This window comes from Excalfactoria chinensis, chromosome 2, assembly GCF_039878825.1.
Source record: "Excalfactoria chinensis isolate bCotChi1 chromosome 2, bCotChi1.hap2, whole genome shotgun sequence".
In the NCBI taxonomy this organism is placed as follows: domain Eukaryota; kingdom Metazoa; phylum Chordata; class Aves; order Galliformes; family Phasianidae; genus Excalfactoria; species Excalfactoria chinensis.
In genome coordinates, this window is record NC_092826.1 from 126952294 (window position 1) to 126967510 (window position 15217).

Here is a 15217-nt window from a genome sequence, read left to right on the forward strand (position 1 = left end):
CTCTGTTTGCTGCAAGAAGCACCCTAGGATCCTGCTTTATAAATCACAGACTTTGCAGGATTCCATATTAAAGAAAAAACAAGGAAGGCGAGAGGAAAGAAAAAGGCAGCAGTAATGAAAACATCACAAGCAAAACACGCTCCCGAGTACAAACGCCTAAAAATAGAGATCAAACATCTTCAAAAATCAACCACTCATTCAGGAGTTTTTTTCAAAGCCTCCCTCCTTCACAGGCCTGCAAGTCTTTGGTTTCCTCACTATTTTTATTTGTTCTGGCTTTTCTGCTGCTCTAAGTAACACATAAAGTAAAATCAATGAAAACCTGCTGACATAAAAAAGTCTGAAAGCTTCCTGTCCTGCCATTTCATCCCTCCCTTTCTTTGTCTCATTTTAATTTTTGCTTTCCTCTACCCAACACGACTCACCAGACAGCGATATCCCAGAAAGTTGGGATTTTTCATTTCCTTCAACTCCAGCAATGCAGAAAACTTTGTTTCCACAGGTAACAAACAACCCGCTCTCTCACAGAGCACTGCCCATAATTACAAAAATAAGTCAAAGTGCCAGCAATCCATAAACCAAAGCATGATGTGGGTGCTTTGAATTAATATTCAGGCTCACAAGCTTTATTAGATCTTTTTTGCAGTATATTTCTGGAGTGCTTGTTGCAGTCTGACCATTGTTTCTACATGCATTTGTGCATCAACTAGAGATAGGCATGTCTGGTTTTAGTTATTGGTGTCATATAGGGAACCTGCAGCGATGACAGACTGCCAAGGAGTTAATGAAAACTTCTTCTCTAACATGGATTCTTAACTAAACAAAAGTACTGAGCGCCTTTCAGTGGTCAGTTTAAGGCATATTTGAGCAATTATACATACTTACACATTATACCTGTGCAAGGACTAATATGAACAGAAATTTTCTGACTTAAGTGAACACATTCACATATGTCACTATATATATATACGCATATCAGCTTACGACAGAAACGCTTACATATGTGACATGTCTGAGTATGTTCACAGGTCTGATTATGCTCACAGTCTTTTCTCAGTGCTCTGTTCTCTTGGAGTTGGCTGCAGCACATCCCTTCACATTGTGCACTGTGTCCCCTTGCATCCAGTACCACCTCCATCTGCATCACACACCATATCCCCCTCATTCTGCTCCGCATCCCCCCCACCCCACACTGAATCCTTTGCATCCCACACCACATCCCCTGCGTCCTGCACTGTATCCCCCACATCCATCACTGTGTGCTGCTGCATCTCGGAGGATGGGGCTGTAGGAGCTGCAGACACAGAAACCGCAAGTGCAGGGAAAGAGCCTTGGTGTTTGCTGCTCCTATTCCAGCACTAAAAATGCTCCCCATGAGCTCACAATGCAGAGGTACAAACCAAGGCTGATCTCTCGACGCAGCGATACACAGCCTGTCATTGATCTTTATACGGGATTTTGCAGTTGCATGAATGCAGAGTAGCATAGCATATGGGCCAGTGTTTATAAGCATGTTAATGACTGAAATGGGAAATGGCACTACCCATTTTCCTTATAAACTTTAAACTGCAATTTCTTGTTTCTGTCACTGGACACTGCTCGTACCCAGCTAATGCAGCACACTGCAGCCGAGCCGCCTGTAGCCACGCTAACTGCAGGCCCCACAGGCACCGAAGTGGTGGAGAGCAGAGAGCAACCCACAGCACGGAGCAGCCCCTGTCAGTAAACTCCCTGCTCACGAACTGTTACAAAAAAGCTGCTTTTCCAGGAAAGCACAATAAAGATTTCCCTTCAAAACAAATGACTTCCTGCTTGTGGGAGCACTGCAAGCTTGCCAAAGTTTTCTCCAAAATTAAACGTCAATCAATTTTCACCGCATGCTTTTTGACATCCCACTGAAAACGTCTTTATAAACTAAGGCATCTATCAAGAACTTCAAAAATCTGCTTCATCCTCTTTCTATTAAAAGTTCACTGCTTCGCGTAACACAGCACTGCAGAGGGGAGCTCCTTCTAAGTGCTGACACCACACCTAAAACCTCCCTTGCTGCTCCCAGAGAGACACAGTCGGACACACTCTGCTTTCTCACTCAACCAGACAGGGTTGGTTACAGCTATTTTGCACAAACTGTTGCATGACTGCACAGCAAGCTGCCACCCCAGGTTTTCAAAATACACAGAAAAGGCTTCAAAAAATAAAATGTCTGTATTTATCTTTTCCTATCTAACAGTCATTTGGGCAATTCCATTTATTTCTGAATAGGTTTCAGGATAACATATCTACCTTTAGTCATGATGTAGTCAATTCCTACATGTTACAATATCACCAGAGGGGCTGTAGCCTTATAACTGACAAAAGCCTGTTTTTACCTGTTATTTCCTGAGCATACAATACACGCGGGCAGGATATACCAAATAACTGATCTTTTTGTTTCTGCCATCAGGCTACTGCTGGTCTGCTTTGGGAGCACCAAAAGAATTACACTATATCCTGAAAGCTGCTGATGTATTCTCACCAGAGGCCACGGCACCTCAGAACATTAACAAAGATGTTTAAGAAGTGATTTAAACACCGTCACAAGAGCAGCCTCAGGAACGCCAGTTACGAACTTTATGGACAAATGCTGTTTTTCGGTCAGCCCAGCCCAGCCTGCAAACGCACTGCCGTCACAGCGTGCCCGCCTCAGCCTTCTCTTTGAAGACCATATTTTTCAGTGCAGTTAGAAACTTGGCAAGAACAACTTAACCAGTAGCAAATTTATTATGATTTTTAAAAAGTCACTGCGTCCGTTTTTAAGTTATGGTATAAAAGTACAGAAAAACAGAAGTTTACATATCTGAGCTGCTGCATCTGTTCTCAAGTAACTTTTCACTTAAAAATAAAACTTGGCAGACAATGTGCCCATAATGCAGACCAAATGCATTTGGTATGTTGAAAAAGAAATATCTTAAATGAGCAGAGAGAATTAATTTTGAAACGTATTCATCATGTGTGCACTGTTCTTGCTCCCCATGAGATCCTGCTCCTCTATGGGTCCTCCATTCCCCCTTGGTCATCCCTGAAATATCCACATGTACCAACATCCTCGCAGCCCCACCACAGCATTAGACCTTCTGAAAACCGGCTGTTCCCCCACAGGGACGAAAACCATGTTAAATATGCTTGGGAAGAAGGAACACAACAAGACTGCAAACCTGAGGGGCTGCAGAGGTGATGGGCAGCCAGCCAGCCCACAGGGGAGCCATGAAGAGCCAAGTACTGCATCTACATCAACGCTAGTTAAAAGCAAAGCCTTCCAGCATCTTGCAGCAGCATCCATCCATCCATCCACAATGCAGTGATGCTTGAGAAATGGCCAACCTCATGGGCTGCTGCAATGGGTATAAACCCTGAGGTGATGGTGAAGGCCTCCAGAGCTTTAGAGGAGCACTTGCTGCTCCGCAGGGACCTAAGCAGTTCCAACACTGTCCTAATTTACGGTAAACTGCTGGAAAGGACTAGGCAGTGCCACATTCCTTCCTCTAACCAACTACACAATGGATGGTATAAATCATGCTTTCATGCTGTTATTGATTAAAGTTATAAATTACATGTAACCTCTTCAAAACATTAAATCAAGATATTCATTGGCCAAGTCTATGGCCCCTTAGTTCAGTGCAATGTGTCTGGAGAGTGATGCAGAGATTGATCTGAATTCATGTAATCGTAAGAGATCCAAAGGGCCACAAGATAGAGAAGGCACCCTGAGGACAGTGAATAGAATGAACAATAGGGGAAAGAGTCACGTGCACATCCCCCATGAGCATATGGCCATGAACAGCCACCAGGAAAGCACAAAGCCCTTCACCCTGTGTCTGGGGCTACATGGCACTTCTCTCTACTCCTCCAGCCCTCCCTTACTAAGAGAATCCTCAGGAGTTGTCTCCCTCATTAGGCTTGCCTTAGTGCCAGCAAATGGACCTGTCAGCATCCTTCAAAAATCTGCCCTGCAGCTCCATTTAAAAGGAAGAAGGAGCTCCACTGAGCAGCCAGTAACAGCACAGAGCTCCAGTACAGCAAAAGGGGCATCTCCAAGGAACAGGAGGGGCTGGACAAGAGTTATCCATTTTCAAACAAAGGTATGGACAGGAGTTACCACTCCTATAGCAGAGGATGGACAGACTCTCATAAAAGGCCCAAATAGGCAACACCCATTCCCGGTGAGAACAAGCACCAAAGCCAGCTGTTTCAAAAATGATGCAGGAAGAATCCCTTACCTGTCCGGTAGACAAAATTGCCTTCTGTCTCTGATGATGATGGAGACACCAATTCCTCCTCAAATTCATTGGAACTAAATGAACCAGAGTGATTCCTTTGCCTTGTTTTTTCCATCATAGCTGCGTTAGTAGCCATGACATGTCTCAATGAGTCATTCAGGTAACGATTCAATAAGCTGTTTTTGTATTTGGGAGGTGACACGTAATCCTCATTGGCACTTGTTTCTGGTCTCACTCCTGTTTTTATGACTGAGCTTTCAGTTTTAATCACAGTGTGATGAACTGGTTTGTTGTATCCCCCTTCATTCATATGGTTTCTTGGAGGATTTTCTCCATCTGAAAACAAAGGAAGAAAGATATAGTAACACAGCAAATATCTAATATTTAACAAAAGGCATTCTCTACATGTTTAAATTGCTAAAGCTAGACAAGTAACTTTTTACATCAGCATTAGAAAGTGATTCTCATTTTTTTCTGTTCACACAACGCTCACTGTAGTTTCCAGAGTTCTCAGACACTCCAGCTATTATTATCAACGGTAGAAACAGTCTCTATGTCTAATTTGTTCATAATCAAGGTGAGGCAGGTAGAAAAAAAAAATAAAAATGAGAAGTGCCTTAAACCAATCATAAATTTCTCAAAACGTGGATGAATAAGCTTAATTCGTCCGATCAGAGTTTCTCCTGAATACTAGGGCATGTTTAAGCATATTTGATTAAATTGGACTCTTTTGGCTGTCCTGAAACCAATCGTTCCAAGGAAAGTTCTGTCCAAACAAATGTGAGCACAAACTGAAATTGGAACAAACAGAACTGAAACTGAGCACAATCTGAAATGTCTTCTAAAAATCTACACACACATCTCTGGCATCGTTCTGTAGCTTTTTTCCCTCGCAACAGGCAAAAAAAAAAAAAAAAAGCCTCCATACATGACTAGTAACAATGTTCTATTAAAAATGTGTGTTGTTGTTACTGACAAAAACATTCCTACATTTGTTAATTTGGGCGGGAGAGATTTTCAGTCAATCTTTAAAGCAAATGTTTGTGGGTAAAATACAAAAACTAAATACAGTACTAAGAAACTACACACAGTATTATTTACAGTGGTGTAGATGTTAGGGTAAAAAAAGCCCCCGGGAAGTTAGTAAGATTCTCTCGATTATGTGGCATCAATGCACCCCTTCCTTCTAGGAAAGTAATGGTCCAGAGACCTCTCGTTTCCTTAAACTGACAAATGAAAGCTTTTTTTTTTTCTTTTAAATCAGAATAGCCTCTTTTTCTATTAGGAAAGCTATACAAAGAAGGCAAATAACACACAATCCTTGAATAATATACACAGTCCCATCTTGCAAGTGTTTTGCAACTACTCCCAATAGTATTTGGGAGCCAGAAATGTTGCCTAGTTCACAACAAGCAGAGGTGGCTCTGCTGACTGTTATGAGAAACCAGAACTAACCTGTGGTATTTGAGACTTTCTAAATGTTTTTTGATAAAATTGATTAAAAAAAAAGCACCAACAAACCTTCAGAGCACGAGTCATCACTGCTCACGCTCAGCCTTTCGGCATTTCCTTGGACATATTTGTTGTACAGTTTTATTCGCAAAGCCCAGCTGAGGTCTGGTTGCCTGACCGTGTTCTTAAGGCGACGTCTTGCATTGGCAAACCAGTTTGAGACCTGCTTAAAAATTATTGTATTAGCTTCTCTGGGAAACAATGGAAATAAACAAATCTAACACACACAGAGTACATAAACTTTATGTATGTCCTAAGAAAAGAGCAAATGAGGGAAACACCCTGGGGTGCCGGGAGTCTGAAACCGCTGCTGAGCAGCTCAGGTTCTGCCTTTCTGCCCTTCACCCACATCAGCAAACCCTCAACAGGTCATTAACAAACATTTAATAAAAGTGTCCTCAAATATTCATCTTCTCTTTTTTAAGGGTAACACCCTGAACTTCCCATACAAGTCTCTGATATACTACTAGCATCCAAAATTAAATTTAATAACTGATGTTAGGTAGTTTCAATTTGACATTTATGTGGGCTATAATAAAACTGCTGAAGAGCCCTTCTGCATTTGGTTATCCAAAAGCCTAAATTTTTCCTTGTTCTGTATCAGGACACAAAGAGAGCAGTGAGGGTATCAGGGCGATACGGCACCAACCACAGCACACTTGAGTTGCACAGAAATCAGGCATTTGCTCTACTGAGCAGCAGCTTCTTCAACTGTTTCTGTCATGGAAAAGGTGAAGACCAGCAGAGATACAAATCCCTTGCACAGTGACAGCTAAAGATGGGAAGTTATGCATTTTTTTAGCTCCCAGATGCAGGGCATTTTCTAGAGTGTGACACCGCAAATGGACACACGGTGTTGTCCCTCAGGCCCACACGGTCAGCACACAGCCAGGGCTGAGCACAAAGCCAGGGGCTGCTGTGGTCACAGTGTGACCCAAAACCATCACACCATTCAGCTTGTGTCACCTACAGAGCTGGTTGACACGCGTATTGCTGGAAGGCCGAGCTGCAGGCCTCAAACTGGGCCTGGTCCTACTTCCGCCACCTGCCTATTGCTGCGTGGGCTACCTAGGCGGCATGGAAATGCCAAGTTGGTAATCTCTTCTGGAGCAATGGAGATAAAAAGGCATCCTGTCTGCTGGAGGACAAACAGGTCTGCAGCTCAGAGCCCTACACAGGAGCCAGCAATGGCACTTTGTGTCTCCCACTCGGATTCTGCATAAAATCACACGTAAACGAAGCAGGGCTCCACTGAAAATACCAAGAGCCCCGGATCAGTGCAGAGCAGTGAACAAAGCGCACAGTTTGCAGTGACAGGTTAGGAGACCGAAGCTGTAGCTGGCCGCAAAGAGTAAGTAAGTAACGTTCCCTCTCCTCCAAGGCTGCTTGTTTATATTCATCATATTGACACAGCAATCATTATAGTAAACCAGAAAGGGTGGCTTGGCACCCATCCACCTTCTGATGCAATGAACAAACTCGCTGCAGGCCGCCCAGCTGCAGCACGAGCCACCTGCCCGCGGCGGGATAGAGGGGAGCTCAGAAACCAGACAGGATGATAAGAACAGACCAGCCTGGAGTCCAGCATCACCTCACCAAGCCAAAAGCTACCTACCATCTTGCAAGAGGAATTTCGTTGTGGTACATACCATCACGCTTTGAAATATTTTATCAATATTTCATCATAGGAAAGGAAGAGAGGATAGTATTAGCGTGACTCATACATAGAAGCAATTAAATTTAGCGAGAGTGATTTTTGCCTGGTACTCTTGGTTTATTTTGGGCTCATTCTTCCTGTGCCAACTCATTGCATCCTGCATATCAGTGTGACAAGATGAGTCATATTTCAAGTTTTCTGCTATGAGAGGAGGAAGTAGTAGTTATCTGATTGTTGTGGAATAACCTTCAGTCAGCATTTACAGGAGAGGCTTTCTGGTAAAACACAAAGCAGCAAGCACTCACTCCAGAAACTAATTCCAAATGCAATTAAACAAGGCGTGTTGAGGATGAAAGAAAGTAAATCCACCCAAAAGCCAGCCATCTTCCATGAAGGTCCTGCCTTATATTACTGTGATGTCCAACAATCTCAAAAACAAAACATCGAAACTGCAGTGACTTATATGCAAGGCATAGTAGAAACTTTATCTCTGAAATCCTCCAAGATTCCCAAAAAAGCATCCCGAAAAACTGCATGACCAAACTCATTTCTCTTGTCAGCAACAATCATACAGCTATTCCACAGAAGTGAAAAGACCAGAAACAAAACCAACAGGGAGAATGATAATAGGAAGTGCTTCCTTGCATTCATACTTTACATCAACTCAGCCATTCCCAGAGAACACCAAGTACTCATATCGGCATCAAGAAATATTGACCCTCTGGCTTTGCTTCTGAAGAGCCTCTTCAGACCCATTGTGATTTGTTCTGCTTCAGTGCTTAAGAGTGGCTGAGGTTTCAGAATGGGAAAAAGTCAAGCAATGCTCCTCCCCCCGTAATCCCGATACGACTGTGTGGATCCGAATACTATTAAATCCACAGCAGCGCATGACCCGTGTATTAATCCTAGTATTGCAGAAAGCTGCTCTTCTACAATAAGGCTATTCATGTTTCTTTCTGGAAGGAATAGATGGCCATTTTTCTTTTTTATTTTACAAGGATGTCTAAAACAAAATTTAAAATAAAATAAATCAAGCACTGCGGTAATAATACAAATGAAAATGTAGCACGTTAATAGCACATTAATAGGAGAAATTATTGGATTCTGAATCAGAATCTAATTGGAGTAAAACATAAAATGCTTTCTCAATTTATATTGCTTTTCTGGTTTTCTGCTTTGGCAGTTGGGGAAGCAGAAAACTTTTGACTGTTGGACTGCAAGCTGCAATAACATTTGCCTTGAGGACTCCTGAAGACCTCGTTGGACTGCTCAGGAAGAAGTCAGCCCAGAATGTGCACAGGGTTTTGCTACTACTTATTGAGAAACAAGATGATTTATGATTGCTGCAAAATCCTACCTCCCTGAAAGAGTCTGACTTCCCCTCTGAAGGTGAGAGAGCCCCTCTGTCACGCTGCAGCAGGGAGCACGGGGCTAAGCCAAAGTAATGGGGAAGGAGGAGAAATTAATTTTAAAACAGCCAACTGGGTGACAGCAGAACTGATGAAAATAAAATAGTGGAAAATCTGGCATTCTGATTCTGTCCTAATGATACAGTAAAAAATGGAGCAGTTGTGTTTACCTGTTTATCTCACAAAAGGATTAGCTACATCAACGCCACAGTCCTGCAAAAGTTCTTTTGGGCGGATGGCACAGACTGGGATATGGTATGTACTGGAGTAAGCTTCGTCAGATGAAAGGAAAGAAGGGCTGCAGCCTCACCACTGATGCCACAGCAATCAACACCACGCCCCAGGTGGCTGCTGAAGAACTTCCCTAAGGTTAGCATGTAGGTGAAAAACAGGAGAAGGCCCCAACTACTCACTGCCTCAATGACATTCCAATGGAAGTTTGGAGGGATTTTCAGCAGCACCCTTTGGAGAAGAGAGCTGCAACTAGAGAGCTGAGAAATGGGGGAAGGATAAGATGTGAGGTCAAATGAAGATGTATAACCCAGAGAGAAGGCATCCAGTGATGTTTGGTGTTATTAGACTAGAAAAACAATCCACAAAGACCCTGTGTGGGGGAGAGACAGAACTTTCCAATACATACTGAAGCCAAAACCCAAACTGCTCTTGGCTATAGCAGCCCCATCTGAATGAGCTTGTGCTCCAGGGGAGTTGTTACAGATGCACCCAGTGTGGCTGAGGTATCCATGAGCAAGAACTGACCTGGACTGTAGCCTGGCTCACTCTGGGCACGTGATTGCCAAGGAGGGGTGGATACTGTTTTGTTCCTCCAGGCTCAGGGATTGTTGCTGCTGCCAGACCTACTTATTTACCTCTTGTGCAGATGCTACGCTATTCCTGAATTAAAAAAAGCAGTTCACCCAAATGATGGAAGAAACATCTGGGGCTTCTTTTTGATGGAGTGCTTCTGTAAATGAAGATGGATGTACCGCTTCACACAACTCTTTCAAATGTTCCATTTTGTAGAAATAAACTGCTCAAATTCAGCTTCGGTGTAAATCCAGCAGAGCCATGGGGGTCTAGCAGGGATAAATGCAGCACTCTGTAACTCTTTTTCATTTCATCCTACACCTGACATAAATCACAGCGCTCCGCGGAGCAGTGGCCGTGGCTCCCTTGGTGCTGTTACAGAGACAAACACAGCACATCCCAACCGGGACCTACTGAGAAGTACTGCAAAAACCACCACCAGACACTTTCCCATTGTGTGTTCATTCTGTGGCTTTTATAAAGAAAAAAAAAAGAGAACTCCTCAACATGTCACAAACGTGAAATTCTCCAGACACGTATTCTGGAGGTACGTTTTAAATTTCATGTAAAAATATGGGAATATTCTGAAAGCTGCTCCTATTGAATTGCAGCACTGAATGGACAGTGTTTATCCAACCGTATTTTTAAAAGTCTGAGCAAACCTTACATGCCTGTTTTTACAAAGCGAAGAAGTTATTTTAAGTGTATCTTCCAGCTGTAACTGGCGTTTTCTGAGACATGAATATTATTTTTGTCGAAGCAATGGTGTTTTGGTAGTGCAGGAGTTCCACAATGAGGTACTGAAGTGTAAAAGTGTCCCTTTTTGCCATCGTTATGAGAATGGGAGCTGCAGGAGCTCAGAACCATAAGTCTGGATTGCCACCTGCTCTCCCACTCTGACATCTTCAGGTCTCCCACAGTGACACATCACAGATTGGGTAGAGCACTGAGAACCCATCCCGCCAACACGTGTTTCATGTCATGCATCCAGCAGCAGTACGAGAACAAGAACATTCACAATACAGCAATCCTTGCAGCATCCAGAGCCGGGACAGCACCACTCAGCAACCGATAGCATCGCCACCACCCATTTATACAGAGCGCCAGATGGCAAAAGGGACCGAAGCCATCACATTTACCAACATCTGCAGCCAACTGCACCCCTCCTGATGTGGCAACAGGGCTGTACCCGTACGCACAGCTACCTCTGGCTTCACTGTATGACACTGAAGCGCTCCATGAGCTGCTGAGCACTGCATGCCCACACGGCAGTGTGGGTTTGGAGGTGGCAGGTGGTGACTGCTATCGGAGCAGTGTGGTGATGCTTTCCATTCCAGACTGTTTTCAAAAGGGAAACGAGTTGCTCCCTACAGCTTCCTAAACAAGCCCTGCCGCATGCTGACATCTCTCATAATTGATTCTGGGGGGAACTTGAAGCTTTTTAAAGCCCATGCAAAACTCTTTCCGTTGCACTTATGGATAAAGGATGCAGCGCCTTCTCCCAGCAGGGGAAGAGGGGAAACTCGGCTTTCGCTGCCCTCCATTCTCACAGTCCACGCGTGGGAACTGCTACTCGCGGGCACGGGGCGATGCTGGAGGGCGGCAGAGGGATGGACGTGCCGATGACCCCGACCGCACCTGCAGCCCCAGCACTGGCTGCCCCCGTCCCTCCCGTCCGGGCGGGGGGGGTCCCTTACCTGCACCAGGGTCATCTGGGAGCCGAGGGCCAGCAGGATCTTCTCGGTCTTGGTGGGGTACGGGTTGTCGCGGTGTTTGTAGAGCCACTGCTTGAGCGGCCGCGCCATGTCCTGCAGAGCCTGCCGCTTGTGCCGCACCTTGCCGCCGCTCTGCCGCGCCCTGCAGCCGAAAAAGGGGCTCAGGGGGGCAGCGGACAGCGGGAGGACGAGGGTGGGGGGGCTGTCCTGAGATGCGCTGACGGGGAGCGAGGGGGAAGCGCGGGGATTTCGGCCCTGGGGCGGTGAAGGACTGCGGTGGTACTTCGGGACGGGGTACAGAGGGGCCAGAGTTCGGCTCTCTAGGCTCCGGCCGCTTCCGCGGGGTGAAGCCGCCCCGAGCACCCCCCGGGGGGAGACACGCGCGGCACCGAGAGCGGCGGTGAGCGGCGATCATGCGAAAGGGCAAAATGGTGAGGGGAAAAAAAAAAAAAAAAAAAGGTTAAGCGGTTAAAAGGGGGAAATGAAATTATGAAATGATGAAATGATGAAATTCAGCCACCGATAGGAAAAGGAAAAAAAAAATTTTTTACAAAGAGTAAAGAAAAGAAATATTAAGGGCGGGAGGGGGAAGGTGTTGGTGTTCGCTCTTTTTAAATAAAGCGTCGGAAACGAAAAGCAGAGCGTGCCCGGGGGCAGCAGAAGGGCGCGGGGGCAGCAGGGGGCGCCGCGGGGCCGGGCCGGGCCGGGCATTGCCGGGCGGGACTCCCCGCAGCCCCGAGCCGCCGCACTCGGCCGCGAGCTGCGCCTGCCTGGGACGCGCTGCCGTCCCACCGCGTCGCTACCGCGGGGAGCTGATGCAATCGTTAAGGTGGAAATGAGGAGCGAAAAGAGCTCCTCGGAACGGTTCGAGTTCGGTGTCTCCTCGCCGCGTTCCTTTAGTTTCTAAAGCGGACCCGAAACGCTCGGTCGGCGGCCGCCGGTTCAACCCTCTGCGCTCCGGCCGATCTCCCGAGTCCTCCCATCGCCTCCTATTCCACCTGTCCCGCAGCGATATAAGCAGCCGCGGGCGGCTCAGTCCCAGGTGCCTTCGGAACAAACCCCCGCTCGACCGCGGGTCGTTATTCCGCTTTAAATCCCCGCTCCGGGAGCGCACCGACACCGGCGGCGCCTTTCTCCCCCCGGCGGCTCCGAGCGCCGTGAGCACGGCGGCAGCGGAGGGGTTGCGAGGGGTCCCGAGGTCCCGCACCGGCACGCGTCCAACTAAGGGCAGCACCAGGCGACGCGGCCGTGATCATCGCGGCTCCGTTTTGGGGGTTCGTTACGCGCAGCGCCCGCGCGAAGGGGACCGAGGATCTCCCCGCTCTGGTTGTGCCCGAGCCGGGGACGGCGGTCGCACACCGCCGGACGGACGCGTTCTGACAGCTCGGGCGCTCCAGCATCACCCGTCGGCAGAATTTACCACCGGGGGAGACCCGGGAACGTCGTGGCGGGGAAGAAGGGAGCCCGTCCGAAACCCCCCTCCACCAACGACCCCAACCCGTGCCGGGGCCGAGCGCGGGGCATACCCCGTCCTCCGGTTGCGCAGGCTGAGGCTCTCCTTGATGGACGGGCTGTCGGGGAGCAGCACGTCGGCGTGGTGCGGGCCCTCCACCACCCCCACGTAGGGCCGGCCGCCCCGCTCCCGCTCCTTAGCGTCCTCCTCGAAAAGCACCTGGCCGCTCAGCTTGCTGAAGACGATGGTGTTCATGGTGGGGGGGGGGCTGGGGGACGCCGTCGGGCTGGCCGCCGGCTCCGAGGTGCGGGGGCTCCGCTCTGCGCTGCGGGGAGGCGGCAGCGGTCACCCGGCGGCCGCGCGCACCGCCCCGGGCAGCCCCGGGCGCCGCCTGCCCACTCCCGGGGGCCGCCCGCCCCCCGCCCGCTCCCACGGCCGCGGCCCGCTCCGCCCGCACCTCGCCGCAGCCTCCGCCGCTCTCCTCGCTCCGTGTCGCAATAGTTCGGAGCGCGGCTTTCTGTGCCGTTTCTCTCTCTCCCCCTCCTATTTTTTTTTTTTTTTTCCTCTTTTCCTTCCCCTCCCCTCCCCCGGAACGATTTTCCCCTTCCCCCTCCCCAAACGTGTCGGGGGGGAGGGAAACAAATTGTTTTTAACGACCACCAAATGCGCAGCGCCAGCGCCCGAGGGAGGCTCAGCCTCCGCGCAGCCGCCCGCACCACCGGGACCGCCGCTGCCCTCCTGGGGCCAGGGGGGCACAGCTGGTCGGGGGACCCCGCGAAGGGGAACGGCCCCGCCCGGGCGGCGCTGCGGAGGCGGTGCGCGGGACGGCGGAGGGAGCGGTCCCCGCGGTGCGCGGTGGGGGGGTCTCGGCTCAGGACACCCGATGGGGAAGTGCTGCCCACGAGAGAGAGAGCCCCCATCGCGGGGCGCAGCCGGCGCCGGTACGAGCAGAGTAGTTTCGCGCTGCACATTAACGCCTCCGTTAACGGAGCCGCTTAGGGAAACATCTCCCTCCGCTCCTCTCTCCCCCCCCCCCCCCCCCCCCCCCCCCATCCGTCCCGTCTCACAGGGTCTATAAATGAGGGCGCAGTCCGAACCGGAGGCAGTTCACGCCCTGCAGAATCCCCAGTGTTGTCCGCACACCCCTGAGCCCGGTCCCTCCGGGTTTCATATCTCGGTTCTTGCTCGCAGCAACGCAAAAGATGGCCCCGGTCAATATTTACACGGATGTCATTCAGACACTGTTTGAGTAGCACCGCCCGCCCCGCGCTGCCCCCTCCCGCGGTGCGGTCCCCTCCGGCCCCTAAGCTCCCCCCGGGGGGTTCAGTCGTGACCGCTCCCGATTCCGCCCGCCGGGGCAGGGAGTGCTTCTGCTGCAGCGTTCGGATGGGAGCGCGACGTCACGGTTGCGCTCTTTGACGTCACACAGCCACGCAAGCTGCGAAGGAAGTCTGTGGGCACTCTGGCGGTAGGGTCATCCACCCCGTGGTGCTTGCGGGACAGAGATGGGAGAGGCAATGTGCCGAGCATGTCCCATTGTCACTCAGGGGAACAAATCACTGCTCCTCCCTGCTCTCAACGTGAGGAAAAAAACCCAAACATGTCACTGACGATCCTCATCTGAGGAAAATCCAAATAGGTAGAAATGAGAACACCGGTGCAGCCAATGTGCAGTGCTGTCAGGGCCTTTGGGGCAAAGCACAGCACAGCAGCCCTGTTACTGCCGTGCCTGAGTGAGCTGCCTGTAACCTGGAAGGGACGTCATGGTTGTGTTACAGAATAGAGGGGGCTGAGAAAGTGAGAGGCTTTGTGAGAACCAAGCAGTGCCACGTGGAGAGGTGACCATTCTACCTGCAGCCGTGCTGCTTTCCCCTGTCTCTCTGCTCCCAGCTGCCTACTGAAGATGAGTGTGCTCAGGATGGGGGGCCTCAGTGGAAGACACTCATTTCCACCTCTGGGATCTCTGGGCACCTTTAGGCTGTCCTGCAGGAATAAACCCCACAACTGCTCCTCCACTGTCCCCAGTATGCACTGTCCCATGCCTACACCCATGGCTTACACAGACTGTGTGGGGCTGCATACGGACAGTGGGACCCTTCCTTTAGACACAGTGTGGACAGCAAAGGGGGGCTTCTACCCTTCTCAGACAAAGGGTGCCTGCTGTGTCCTGCTGATGCCACTCAGTTGGGCTGCCCTGGCAGCAGGACCGCAAGTCACTAAGGGCCTGGCACATCCCCATCTGCACCCAGCACAAATTGCTGTGGCAGGAATCAGCACTTGGAAAGAGTTGCTGGAAATTACCCAGACCTGTGCAGGGCAATTGCTACCAAGGCGGGGAGCAGTGGCAGGAGCTGTTGGCGCTGAAGCACCTTCTGAGCCTCTGACACAGCGACATCTCCCAAATCATC

General features: G+C 49.3%; 1 protein-coding gene across 4 annotated transcripts in view; it reads right to left on the reverse strand.

The window, feature by feature from the left end:
• The window catches only part of MKX (mohawk homeobox), a 43817-nt gene extending 29801 nt beyond the window's left edge, over positions 1 to 14016 (reverse strand). For 2 of the 4 annotated variants that reach the window (XM_072328633.1, XM_072328636.1), the window contains exons 1-5: positions 13267 to 13344; positions 12883 to 13134; positions 11339 to 11498; positions 5778 to 5931; positions 4257 to 4592 (exon numbers count right to left, since the gene is read on the reverse strand). In XM_072328633.1, the coding sequence (XP_072184734.1) occupies positions 4257 to 4592; positions 5778 to 5931; positions 11339 to 11498; positions 12883 to 13064 (832 nt within the window). In that variant the 5' untranslated portion in view covers positions 13065 to 13134; positions 13267 to 13344. Of the gene's footprint in view, positions 1 to 4256; positions 4593 to 5777; positions 5932 to 11338; positions 11499 to 12882; positions 13135 to 13266; positions 13345 to 13876 lie in introns of those variants that run through there. The other 2 variants (XM_072328634.1, XM_072328635.1) reach the window with 2 other exon arrangements.
• Between the last annotated feature and the right edge of the window lie 1201 nt (positions 14017 to 15217).